Here is a 14,769-nt window from a genome sequence, read left to right on the forward strand (position 1 = left end):
ATTGCATTGATCCCTTTACCATTATGTAGTACCCTTCTTTGTCTTTTTTGATCTTTGTTGGTTTAAAGTCTGTTTTATCAGGGAGTAGAATTGCAGCCCCTGCTTTTTTTTGCTTTCCATTTGCTTGGTAAATATTCCTCCATCCCTTTATTTTGTGCCCGTGTGTGTCACCGCACATGAGATGGGTCTCTTGAATACAGCACACCAATGGGTCTTGACTCTTTATCCTATTTGCCAGCCTGTGTCTTTGAATGGGGGCATTTAGCCTGCTTACATTTAAGGTTAATATTATTATGTATGGATTTGATCCTGTCATCATGATGCTAGCTGGTTATTTAGCATATTAGTTGATGCAGTTTCTTCATAGTGTCATTGCTCTTTATATTTTGCTATGTTTTTGCAGCAGCTGGTACCAGTTTTTCAATATTTAGTGCTTCCTTCAGGAGCTCTTGTAAGGCAGGCCTGGTGGTGACAAAATCCCTTATCATTTGCTTGTCTGTAAAGGATTTTATTTCTCCTTCACTTATGATGCTAAGTTTGGCTGGATATGAAATTCTGGGTTGAACATTCTTTAAGAACATTGAATATTGGCCCCCACTCTCTTCTGGCTTGCAGGGTTGCTGCAGAGAGATCTGCTGTTGGTCTGATGGGCTTCCCTTTGTAGGTAACCCGACCTTTCTCTCTGGCTGCCCTTAAAATTTTTTCCTTCATTTCAACCTTGCTGAATCTGATGATTATATGTCTTGGGATTGCTCTTCTCAAGGAGTATCTTAGTGGTGTTCTCTGTATTTCTTGAATTTAAATGCTGGCCTGTCTTGCTAGGTTGGGGACCTTCTCCTGGATAATATCCTAAAGAGTATTTTCCAACTTGGTTCCATTCTTCCCATCACTTTCAAGTACACCAATCAATCATAGGTTTGGTCTTTTCATATAGTCCCATATTTCTTGGAGGCTTTGTTTTGTCCTTTTCATTCTTTTTTTCTCTAATCATGTCTTCACACTTTATTTCATTAAGGTGATCTTCAATCTCTGATATCCTTTCCTGTGCTATTGATACTTGTGTATGCTTCACAAAGTTCTCGTGCTGTGTTTTTCAGCTCCATCAGGTCGTTTATGTTCTTCTCTAAACTCTTTATTCTAGTTAGCAATTCCTGTAACCTTTTGTGAAGGTTCTTAGCATTCTTGCATTGGGTTGGAACATGCTCCTTTAGCTTGGAGGAGCTAGTTATTACCCACCTTCTGAAGCTTACTTCTGTCAATTTGTCAAATTCATTCTCCATCCAGTTTTGTTCCCTTTCTGGTGAGGAGTTGTGATCCTTTGAGTTTTGAGCATTTTCAGCATTCTTATGCTGGTTTTTTCATATCTTCATAGATTTATCTACCTTTGATCTTTGCTGTTGATGACCTTTTGATGTTGATGGGGTTTTTGCATTGTTGTCCTTTTTGTTGATGTTGATGTTGATGTTATTGCTTTCTGTTTGATAGTTTTCCTTCTAACACTCAGAGGCCTCTTCTGCAGGTCTGCTGGAGTTTGCTGGAGGTCCACTCCAGACCGTTTGCCTGGGTATCACCAGCAGAGGCTGCAGAACAGCAAAGATTGCTGCCTGCTCCTTCCTCTGGAAGCTTCGTCCCAGAGGGGCACCTGCCAAATGCCAGCTTTCCTGTATGAGGTGTCTATCAACCCCTGCTGGGAGGTGTCTCCAAGTCAGGAGCCAGCTGCCATTTTTAATTAAAGTAAAAGTGACTGACAATTGAATTAGTGAAAAATGCTAGAGCATTTGAAATAAAATTGTTTATAAGCTAGTTATGTTTATAGAATGAAAAGTAAAGTTAAAGATGAATACATTAATATTCTAAATTAGCACTTTCCAAATTGTGTTCTAAAAATAAATACTCATAACCCAAAGAGGTGATAATGATGTACACTAGACAAACCCAATGGAGCTGGTGGTGGTGTTGGTTGTTGTTCCTTCTAAAATAAACTTCATCTCAGGATGCTCTCACAGCACATCTTTGTGGTCCATGAGGTGCTCATGCACAATGGGAGAAAATCAAATGCAGATACACTGTGGTGCCAGAAGAGAAAAAGCTATTCCTTCTTCCAAGACTAATGTCCAAAGTAATACACATTGATTTAGGCCCACAATGCACTGAAAAACTAATATTTCACAAAAATCATTCAATAAAGGGAGCCTATCCTTCTCATTGCATTCAACATTGCCTTAAGGCATAAAGGCATCAAATAAATAGCTACACTTTTTCTGGGATTGCTTATTTGCTGTTTTTTCCTTCCACCATGACATCTAAGATTAAAAGAGAAATTGATACTTAATATTTAGAATCTGGATATCAATATATAGTTGATTCCAATTTCTTAAACTGATTGCTGAAGAGTACAACCAAATGGCTGAAATAATTTTTGAATAAAGGAGTCTGTCCCTCGGCATTATAGTTGTACTGATGATTTTAGTGTCATTGTAAGATGAGGCTGGCTGGCAGTGCTGTCATCAAGGAATATTGTCGAACATGAACTGCATTGTTGAGTAAAATGCTCAGTAGATACCTGAAGGGGAAGGGAAGTATAAGTTAAACTTATCAAAGTGTACTTTTTCATTGGTTAAAATGTCAAATTTTTCAAAGCACTAGGATATTTCTTATACTCCATGAACTGCCTGAGTGTGGTATCATGTGCACTCTATAGAAAACCCACTGGAGGCTCTTAACTTCCACAGATGATGTTTGAGATATGGTTTATAAAATGCTGCCCTTAATATGGTACCTATCATCAAACCTAACAAGGATTTTATTAATTTCCTTTATAAATAATGAGAAAAGTTTAAAGTAAGATTGGATTGTTTTTTTCTATAGTGGCATAAAACAGCTGAGAATTTCTATTTCTGTTATTTATTTACTACAGTAAAATGTAATGTATTAAATAATATTGGTACAAGACCATTTTATTGCAATGAATATAAGACTAATACATTTATTAAGTTACTAATCCTAAATGTAATATTTCAGGCAATATTGTGACAAAACAAGTGTTTCAGATTCAGAGGCTCTATGTACCAGGTCTGCTAGTCCACCAACAAGTGAGGAAGACATAGGTTTCTCTAGTCCTGTTTTCTTATGAGGAGGATAAAAAGAGTGTCACTTAAATATTCTCTCACACCCTGAAAAGAGATGACAACTTAAAAAATTTAACTTTCACTTCATGTTTAAATAAGACTGACATGACGTGACTCAAATAGGACTCTCAGAGAATACTTTCCATTCATTTCAAAACTTGATTAATTTTGTTCTATAAATCATCTAACCTGCATCTAGGCATTTTCCTGCTCTACCCCATTCTCTGCCTGGAATAATGCTTTTCGCCTTCCTTGTTTCAGCAAGCTTGACTCCATCTACCCTCTTGGATCTCTTTGCCAGTAGCCTCACCAAAACATGTTTTTTTGTACACTAACTGGTTACAAGATACTAATTCCAGCAGAGTATTCCCTTCATGAGAAAGTATGCCTCTCCATAAGAGTAAGGGAGGGCCCTAACTGTTCCTACCTCCCGCTGCTCAGCATAAAATTTTGAATAAATCAAAAAGTTCAACAAGTGCTTGACAAATTAATTCAGTTATAGTTTGGAGGTAAATCTTACTACATTTAATTACAACAAAAACACTACTAACAGTTTACTATTTATAGGTATTATTTAAGATAGTCAAAAATAGAAACAGATCTAACTTCAGTCAGCATAAATCACAAAGTATGAAATTGTACAGTCTTTAATGAGAAATGGAAGGGTTTACTTAGTAGTTTTAAGGTTTAATGACAAAAACTAGAAAATAATCATACCTCATATTTTAGTAAGTCAAAACCAAAGCCTTACCATCAATGCCAATGCCCAACCACTGACTTCTTCCACTGTACCTGCTGCCCATCATTTTAACACATTAAAAACACTAAAGCTGTTTTCCTTATAGAGGTCTTCCACCTCCTTGCTTAGGTATATTCCTAAGGTTTTTTTTTTCTTGCAGCTGTTGTAAAGGGGTTGAGTTATTGGTTTGATTCTCAGCTTGGTTGCTGTTGGGGTATAACAGAGCTACTGATTTGTGTACATTAATTTTGTATCCTGAAACTTTTCTGAATTCAATTATCAGTTCTAGGAGTTTTTTTGGAGGAGTCTTTAGGGTTTTCTAGGTATACGATCATATCATCAGCAAACAGTGACAGTTTGACTTCCAATTTACTGATGTGCATGCCCTTTATTTCTTTCTCTTGTGTGATTGCTCTGGCTAGGCCTTCCAGTACTATATTGAATAGGAGTGGTGAGAGTGGGCATCCTTGTCTTGTTCCAGTTCTCAGGAGGAATGCTTTCAAATTTTTGCCACTAAATATTATGTTGGCTGTGGGTTTGTAATGGATAGATTTTATCACATTGAGGTATGTCCCTTGTATGACAATTTTGCTGAGGGTTTTAATCATAAAAGGATGCTGGATTTTGTTAAATGCTTTTTCTGCATCTATTAAGATGATCATGTGATTTTTGTTTTTAATTCTGTTTATGTGGTGTATCACATTTATTGACTTCCATATATTAAGCCATACCTGCATCCCTGGTATGAAACCCACTTGATCATGGCAGATTATCTTTTTGATATGCCATTGGAAACTACAAAACATTGCTGAATGAAATCATGGATAACAAACAAATGGAAAGACATCCCATGATCATGAATGGGTAGAATCAATATTGTGAAAATGACCATACTGCCAAAAACAACCTACAAATTCAATGCAATTCCTATCAAAATACCATCATCATTTTTCACAGAACTAGAAAAAACAATCCTAAAATATGGTACCAAACAAGAACCTGCATAGCCAAAACAAAACTAAGTAAAAAACAACAAATCTGGAGCCATCACATTATCTGACTTTGAACTATACAATAAGGACATTGTCACCAAAACAGCATGATACTGGTATAAAAATAGGCACATACACCAGTGGAACAGAATGAAAACCCCAGAAATAAACCCAAATACATACAGCCGACTTATCTTCAACAAAGCCAACTAAAACATAAATTGAAGAACATAAACCCTATTCAACAAATGGTGCTGCGATAATTGGCAAAGCCACGTGCAGGAGAATGAAACTGGATCCTCACCTTTCACCTTATACAAAAATCAACTCAAGATGGATAAAGGACATAAATCTACAACCTGAAACCTTAAAAATTGTTGAAGATAACATCAGAAAAACCTTCTAGACATTGGCTTAGGCAAAGACTTCATAACCAAGAACCCAAAAGCAAATGCAACAAAAACAAAGATAAACAGGTGAGACTTAACTAAAGAGCTTCTGCACAGGAAAAGGAACAATCAGCAGAGTAAACAGACAACCCACAGAATGGGAGAAAATCTTCACAATCTATATATCTGACAAAGGACTAATATACAGAATCTACAAGGAACTCAAACAAATGGGCAAGAGAAAAAACAAACAATCCCATCAAAAAGTGGGCTAAGGACATAAATACACAATTCTTAAAAGAAGATATACCACTAAAATGCTCAACATCACTAATGATCAGGAAAATGAAAATCAAAACCACAATGCCATACCACCTTACTCCTGCAAGAATGGCCATGATCAAAAAATCAAAAAATTATAGATGTTGGTGTGGATGCAGTGAAAAGAAAACACTTCTCTACAATGCTGGTAAAAATGGAAACTAGTACAACCACTATGGAAAGCAGTGTGGAGGTTCCTTAAAAAACTAAAAGTAGAACCACCATTCAATCCAGCAATCCCACTACTGGGTATCTACCCAGAGGAAAAGAAGTCATTATACAAAAAAGATTCTTGCACATGTATGTTTGCAGCAGCACGATTTTCAATTATAAAAATATGGAACCAGCCCAAATGCCCATTAATCAACAAGTGGATTAAGAAATACCACTCAGTCATAATAAGGAATAAATGAATGGCATTCCCAGCAACCTGGATTGAATTGGAGACTATTATTCTAAGTGAAGTAACTCAGGAATGGAAAATTAAAGATCATGTGTTCTCCTTCATATGTGGGAGCTAAGCTATGAGGATACAAAGGCATAAGAATGAAACAATGCACTTTGGGGACACAGGGAAAAGGGTGGGAAGGGGGTGAGGGATAAAAGACTACAAATTGGGTTCAGTGGATACTGTTCAAGCGACAGGTACACCAAAATCTCACAAATCACCACTAAAGAATTTACTCATGTAACCAAATACCACCTGTTTCCCCCAAACCCTATGGAAATAAAAATATATAAATAAATAAACTACGGCATTCTTCCCAGCAACTATAAAATAAAATGAAAACTCAAGTTTACGTTTTCCTCTCTCCTTTTTGGCAGGACAAATTTTAGATATGTTTTTAAATAATAACTTTTTTCTTTTTCTGAGACAGGGTCTCCCTTTGTTGCCCAGGCTGGAGTGCAGTGGTGCAGTTATAGTTAACTACAGCCTCAAACTCCTGAGATCAAGCGATCCTCTGCCTCAGCCTCCTGAGTAGGTAGAACTAAAGGCACATGCCACCATGCCTCGGGTTAATTTGTTATTTAACCTTTCTGTAGAGATGAGTTCTTGCTACGTTGACCAGGCTAAAAATAAACAAATTTTAATTAACTTAAATATTTCTAACACTTTGGGCATTCATGAAAACAGCTCCATCTATGTCGTGAGGTAATTGGATAATATGGCAGTGTAAGTTTGAATAAAAATATTAAACAGGGCCTTAGGAGAAAAGTATAATACGCTTATTATAGATACGTCAATAAAAAAATTGTCTGGGTTAATACCATTAATTATATTGAAATTAAATGTTGATTCACATGTAAATATAGGTCTTAAATTTGGATTAAATATAATAGATTGACCACAAATTTATTTCCTCTGCCTCTGGAAATCTCATTACTCATACATAAAATACAGGTTACACACAGGATCAGGAGAGAAGGTTGACAGAGATTATTTTTAATAAATGCTGGGACATAAAAAGTACATAAAGTAGTGGTAAATAACACAGAAGCACAACTTTGGTCCCTACAGAAAGTGACTGGAAGAGAAGCAAGCCAGTTTGTCTTGTAGAAGTAAAGGCAAGCTGTGAACTTACAGGCAAATGGAACTTTGGAAAGTAGGGTAAAATGTAAAACAAAAGCCAGCAAGGTCAGAAAATCTGTGGTTAGAGCCCCAAGTCCACCTGTCCTCTCATCTGATAAGAAACAGATGTGTGTTCTCTGGATATACCAAACCTGAGAATTTCTAGGTTCAGAAATACCACAGCTTAAACCTGAGATATAAAGAAAACTGTACACCAAAAATAGAACTCCAACTTGCTTCCCTAACTCTGCTTTTGGAAAGCAAGTAGACATTCTTTTACTTCCCAGGCAGAAAATTGGGAGATCCTTTCTCAGAAGAAACTGAACTGACTCTAGTAAAGATCCCCAGATAATACACTGAAGTCTCGCAAATGAAAAGCTAGTTTGGCTTCCAAAACCTCACACTGAGTGCTATCAGTTAACAGAAGTCCTGCTTCCAAATAAAGCCAGGGACCACCACACATTGGAAGGAAGCCTCCAACAAGAGAGATCAAAACAACAGAAAAAAGGGATTCATGGGCCAGTCAAAATCAGGAGCAAAACTTTTTTAAAAACCTAAAACTTAAAGTATAATAATAATAAAATTTTTTAAAAAACTAAAAACACACTGAAAAAGATATGAAATGCAATAGAAATATTAGAGTAAGAAGTCACAGAAACTGAAAAATCAAAGAGGAAAAATTAAAAACCAATGCAAGTATACTGGTCTAAGCAGCCGAGTGTCTGAATAACAAGACTATCAGAAAAAAAGAAACAGAGAAAATAAAAAAATTCCCAAGAAGAGATAGTCTTCAGACATAGTAGCCTCAATAAAATGAAAAGATTCCCACCAAGCTGTTATTAAGAAATTTCAGACTCTCAGTGAGCAAGAAGCTTCTAAAAAGCTTCCACAGATACATAAAACTTGGTCATAAATAATGTATCTCACAATGGCAATAGAGTCAAGAACAACACTGTAATGAGAGCACAATTGTGAAATATCTTCAGAACCATAAAGTTTAGATTCAACCTAGAAGTTTACTCTCTATCAAAAAGGAGGGATTTTAAGACTGGCCAGATCCCTAAACATCTTTGCCCAGGAAAATGTGCTCAAGTACAACTAGAGAGGATAACAGGACAGCAGGAAACAGAATCTAGGACTCAGGTGATCCCACACAAGATGGCAGTTATGTGAGATCCCAAAAGACTTTAAGGCGCTAGCACAGAAAAGCAGACATCGAGCATATCTAGGGAAAGCCACTCTATATTGAACTAGAATGACAAAATGCCAAAGAAAGTTGCCCCCCTACCGACGGCAAAAAAAAAAAAAAAATGGAACAGATGTGTTTTAGCAGATGGAAAGTATATTTGAAAGGCATGTGATAAATGCTACAACACTTGAAGGGAAAACAGCTGTTAGAAAACAGGCAAACAAATATAGTCAGAAAATTAGCTTCATGCTAAAAAATAATGGATGTGAAAGCAAACAGACCAGCCAGTGGCTACTTATTGCATTTGTCTGGGTAAAGTAACATAGGCTAGGGAAAAAGAGATGACCCAGAAAAAGTGCAGAAATGCTCAGATTTCAGAACTGTTTCAGAGAAGGAATGAAGGACATATAATGCAGAGGCACAGCGAAAACACCATATGACTTAGCAGTGAATAGAATTTGCATAGTCATAATCATGTAAATATTACTGATTTAAATAAAAAGTGTGCTACAATTGGAAGAAACAGAGGGAGAAAAATAAAGTCATGGTGTAGTGAGGAAGGTATGCTTTCATCTGCTATGACAAAGTCAATAGACAGTGCTGATAGCTATTCTATTTTCCATATTTATTATTCTGTATTTGTTATTCTGTTATTTGTTATTTCTTAGCTATTCTATTTCTGTTATTTGATTAAAAATATGATTAAATATTTAAGGCAGATCTTTATGACACAACCAGACTACTGAAATTTAACTTAAATGTCAGAAATTCTTAAAAGGTGGACACACTAAGCTGAAGACTTCTCTGGATAAATTCAATACTTAGGAAAATACAAAAAGAAGTCCATGCTATCACCACTGGGTCCCCATTATAATTTAAAGGAATCAAGAGAGACATATTTTTATATCAAACTATCAATGTCTTAACTTTTTGACTGTTTATGTACACGCTCTGTATAGTTGCTTTTTCTTTTTTCTTGTACTAAGAATGAAAAAAAAGGTCACTTCTGATACAAATACTATAAAATAAGAGTAGTAGTTAATGTCTTACTGAATACTCCTAAATGAGGAAAAATTCCATTTAAAAATTACTTTCAACAATTTATATTTAAATTATCTGGCATGATAAATCTCATAAAGTAAAATCTAAAAACTTAGTTTTACTTTTTGAACCCAGTTTGCTCTTTGTTTCTATTACATACACATGAAAGAATCCTTGTGTACAAAAGAAAAGGGGGAAAAAAATGAGCCCAGATGAAAAAGTTAGCTAATAAAAAAGTTTAACTCTTACATATATGAGCCATGAGTATTTTCTCATTTACCAGAATCTTAACAGCTCTATGAACTACTTTCTGGCCAGGCACCTATCTCTAGATGCACCAGAATCGCTGTAGGCATCTCGAACCACACTTAGTGATCATCTACTAACATGTCATTAAAAACAAAACAACTAGAAAGTAACCTATCTTAAATTTAAATTTTAAAATGACTATACAAACCTGATTGGACATGGTGTCTGCAGCAAAAAAAATCTTTTTTTTTCTCAAAAAAAAAAAAAGGCCAGCATAATAAAAGCTCTAAGAGGTCATGCTTTGTTTCCTACACCACCTCCACCTTTGATGCTGGAAGGGCCTTGCAGGCAAACATTCCTACCACTGAAGAGTGAGGGACATGGAATAGCTATTGTTTTACCTCTTCCATGCTCTCTATGTGTGAGAAGCCCATAGCTATGGAAGGAACTGGGAAAAACAACTCTGATATGGTTTGGATATTTTCCCCCCTCCAAATCTCATGTTAAAATGTGACCCTTAATGTTGGAGACAGGGCCTAGTGGGAGGTGTTTGGGTAATGGTGGTGGATTCCTTATGAATGGCTTGGTGCCATCCCCATGATAAGAAGCAAATTCTCATTCTGGTAGTTTAAAAGAGTGTGACACCTTCCCTCTACCTGCCTCTCCCTCCCTCTCTCACCATGTGGAACCACCTGCTTCCCCTTTGCCTTCCATCATGATTGTAAGTTTGCTGAAGTTCTCACCAGAAGCAGATGTTGAAGCCATGCTTTTACAGCCTGAAGATTTATGAGCCAATTAAATTTCTTTTTGTTGTAAATTACCCAGCCTTAGGTACCTCTTTATAGTAATGCAAAAATGAACACAAATTCTAACCAGAAATACCTGACTCAAGACAGGCAAAGTCTACTCAAACTACAAAAAGAAAGGTTACAAACTCCCATATTTTACTGTGCTGCATTACTTCCCATATTATTATAGATCCTCACTTGTATTCTTGCTGCTTAAATCAACTGGAAAACTTGGCTGTGTATGGCTTTTTAGCAAACAAGTGAGGATTTAACATAACATTAAGGAAAATAAGCAGGAGTGGGGCATGTTTAAATTTATATTACATTAGATGAAAAGGTTAATAACTTAAAAGTTTCAAGAAGCATAAACTTGGATGTGATAAACACATGTGATCAGGGGACTGTGCAAGAGGAGTCCAAAATCACAGATTCAATCTCTGCTGATGAACAACTATGTTTTCTTTTATTTGTTTAACTGGAAACCAAGCTGAAGCCTAAGTTCTATCTTTAAAATGTACTCTTTGGAGCAAGGGAAAAGGGGCAAAGAATTATAAATAAAGATAAATCTATGACTCCTCCATCACATGACAAATTGCACTGATAAAAAGTTGGCAAAATGTATAAACAAAAAGTTTACATGATTTCACTAACACAGTAACAACTTAAAAAAAGCATATCACATATTAAAATAAGACAAGTAAATATGTGAAAAGTTGAAAAAATTAAACCAATATGAGTTTCTAAATACTTTCTATAATACAGCTGATCAAAGAACAAGACTTTTACTCTTTTTCTTGGCAGAAAAAACAATGTTGTCTCACCATCTGTTTGAGATTTTCTCAGGAATATTGTGCTTGCCTCTGGATGGTCAGAAGGGTTAGACTCCAAAGGTAAATCTATAGAGGGAGAGAAGAAAAAAGATGTGATCATTTACAAAAATTTATCATCTCATTTATTTTGCTGCTGCATTTAGGCCATTTCACTACCTCTACTTTTATTCTTATTTATCCATTGAAATTGAATGTATAGACATAAGACGAAGCCAGGCAAGATGGTGCATGCCTGTATTCCCAGCTACTCAGGAGGCTGAGATGGGAAAATCCCTTGAGCCCAGGTCAGGAATTTGAGGCCAGCATGAGTAACATAGTGAGACCCTCCCTTATTTTAAAAAAAAAAAAAAAAAGGCAAATTTGCCTTTAAGTTGTGTAAAATCAACTTCATAGAATAAAACAAGAGAGCAGTGTGTTTTAAAAGACAGATCTATTTTACTGGCAAAATATAAGATGTATTCTGGAGTGTTTAAAATTTTTAAAAAGTAAATTCAGCATATCTGTCTCTTCAATGTCATTCTGAGTACATAGAACCTTAGTTCTGTTGAGTAGCTGTCTTCCATAGTCACGTGAGATCTCTAAGTCTTCATTTCTTCATTAGCAAAATATAGGGAGAACATACATATAGGCCTTATTTGTATTGCAAAGGGCCAAATGAGACATACGTAAACTGTGCTGTAATCCTAAAGAATGACAATAAAGAGCCTTTTTTGGGCTCTCATCCAACACTATCCATCTATTAACTGGTGTGTAAAATCACTCAGAGGCTTTCCTTACACCACCAAGTGGAGTATGTTTACACAAATAGTTACATGCTTTGTGTATAAAGGTATAATGAATTCATTCACATATTTGTTTATTCTAAATTCTTAAATATCTTGAAAAAGTCACACTCATCATGAGTCTTAATTATTCTACCTCAGAAAAAATGAGCCCAACCAAAGTTTTTTTTTTTTTTCACTTTAAGTTCTGAGATACATGTGCAGAACGTGTAGGTTTGTTACATAAGTATACAAGTCCCATGGTTGTTGCTGCCCATATCAACCCATCATTGAGGTTTTAAGCCTCACATACATGAGGTATTTGTCCTAATGCTCTCTCTCCCTTTGCCCCCCTACCCCCGATGGGCCCCAGTGTGTGATGTTCCTTTCCCTATGTCCATGTGTTCTCATTCTTTTTGCTTAGGATTGTCTTGGCTATACAGAGCCCAATCAAAGTTTAAATAGAAGAGCTATAACACATTTCCTCTACAGTAATAATATCTCTGGCATTTAAATGAAACCAAAGAGCCAAAGGATTTAATATCTTTATGATACAATGTTTTCTATTTTGAAAAATTTAGTTTTTATTCAAGAACTGTATTGTTACCCAGAATTCTTTTTAATTAGATTCATCCCTTTGCAAAATTTTAGAGGCAAACCAACTAATTGTTTTCTCTTTTCTACCACCTCCCATCCCTCTGCCTCTCCCAACAGTGTAGACGTTGAAAAACTCCAACTTTCTTATCTTTGAACAGGACGCTATTGTCAGGAGGGGGAAGGACAAAGAGGGAGCCATGGCAACAAACACTCTTACACAGGCAAGGTCTGACATTTTAACCTTAAATCTTTATATTACACATTCAAAGTCTATATTTACATTTTATGTCTTTTAAAAGTTTTGACCACAAACCATCCCCACCTTTCTTTTAGAACAAGGAGGTAAATAATGTCTGTTAAGTCACCAGAATAAATCTGCAGACACACTTTGTGTTAAAGTAAGAATTTTAAAGTAATCAGAGCCTCTGCGGTGTACATGGAGGCCCTCACCAGCTTCACAAGTCACCTCACCAGGCTTTACAGCAGCAGCCACAGGCACTCCTGCTATCATGTCCCCAGCTGCTGCCTCATAGATCTCAGACTCACAGGGACACACTGACCCCTGGTTCTGGTCCAACTCAGGGCTGGCCCTGGGGTACACACAACAGGTCAGTATGTTCCCCATGGGGCACTTCTACTCCTGTCTGCCACCACCTGTGCCTCTGCTCACAGCTTTGGCCTCACACTCCCGTTGCCCTAGGCTGAGGCTGTGCTGCACTTGCAGAGATGGTCTTGTCTGCTGCTTGCCTGCCAACACCACAGCCTGGCCCCAGCCACGGCTTGGGCCAATGCCTGTACCCTGCCACCTCCCATGAGTTGACTTCTCTTGGAGGGTGAAGACCAGCCAGCTTATTTAATAGGTGTGAACACAACAAGCACTGAGAGACACAACTACCTGAAGAGAGTACAGATGGAGCTCCTCCTCCTTCTGCAGTCACCTACAGACTGAAGCACACTGGCCCAGGTGGAAGCCCAGGCTTGTGGCTCACAATGCCCCACCCCACACTTCACAATGCCCTCCCTGACAGCTCACAATGCCCCACTCTGGCTGCCCCACCTCCCCTACAGCTCAGAATGCCCCTGCCTGGGCTGCCTCACCCTGAGGCTTATGATGCTGCTGCTCTCCTGGCCCCTTGCACAGTGCCAGTGGGACTAAGATTTTCATTCATCACCGGCTTCCTGAGCTTTTCAGTCCCAAGAAAAGCACAAGGTGGTTCCTTACTTGAAGCCATCTTCCTCTATGAGTTCTATACAAATCCTCAGTTAGTAGAGTGGGTCCCATTAGCAACCAAGTTGAGCAACTTTTATTTGCTGACTGAATGTAGATACACCTGAATTGTTGACTGCTTTTGTAACTAAATATTCCTCTCCTGTCTTCCAATGAGTGGCAGTTTTTGTCTGCAACTTGACCATAGCAGTCCCTGGGGCTCTAGCTCTACTCTCAATAAAGAGTTATGGCTGTGTGTCTTCAATGACACCTTAGGACCCATCCTGCCTCCACCTCTTTCTCCAAAAAATAGAAACCTGACTTGTCCCTCCAAGTTCTGAAATGCTGAAACTTACCAACTCCCTTTTCTCCCCTCTGTTTCTTCGCTCCACAGGAAAAACTTTCAGATTATTCTCTCTTTTACTAACAAAGCACTAAGCATGATTTTGTCATACAAAATAGAGAGCCATAAAGTGGGGTACCACAGTCCTAATTCAATAAAGATGAATACTCAACATCTGGCAATCAGTATGTGCCTGACAGTGTTCTAACTGTGCTATGCTCATTTAACCCTCAGAAACAATCTCATTTTACAGGTTTTACAGAAGACGCTGAAATGGAGAAAGTAAGTTATCTCCCCAAGGTCACACGACTGCTCAGGCTGGCGCCACAATTTGATCCCAGGTAGTATGAATTCTCCCAATTTCTCAAGCAGGATTATCAGAAAGTGTATTGGTCCATTTTCACACTGCTATAAAGAAATACCTGAGGTTGACAGGTAATTTATAAAGGTTGAGTAATTTATAAAGGAAAGAGGTTTAATTGACTCATGTTCCACATGACTGGAGAGGCCTTAGGAAACCTACAATCATAGTGGAAAAGGAAGCAGGCACTTCTTACATGGCAGCAGGCCAGAGAGTGTGAGCATGTGAAGGAGCAACTGTCAAACACGTATAAAACCATCAGTT

At 37.3% G+C, this 14,769-nt stretch overlaps 1 protein-coding gene across 1 annotated transcript in view; it reads right to left on the reverse strand.

Annotated features, from left to right (window-relative positions):
- Positions 1-13,219, reverse strand: part of LOC101131388 (cyclin-Y-like protein 2) — a 36,427-nt gene extending 23,208 nt beyond the window's left edge. Inside the window, 5 exon segments of the mRNA XM_063709689.1 lie at positions 2,465-2,563; positions 9,275-9,309; positions 11,228-11,302; positions 12,019-12,042; positions 13,024-13,219. Coding sequence (XP_063565759.1) covers positions 2,465-2,563; positions 9,275-9,309; positions 11,228-11,302; positions 12,019-12,042; positions 13,024-13,219 — 429 coding nt within the window.
- Between the last annotated feature and the right edge of the window lie 1,550 nt (positions 13,220-14,769).

This window comes from Gorilla gorilla, chromosome 8 (assembly GCF_029281585.2).
Source record: "Gorilla gorilla gorilla isolate KB3781 chromosome 8, NHGRI_mGorGor1-v2.1_pri, whole genome shotgun sequence".
NCBI classification, from domain to species: domain Eukaryota; kingdom Metazoa; phylum Chordata; class Mammalia; order Primates; family Hominidae; genus Gorilla; species Gorilla gorilla.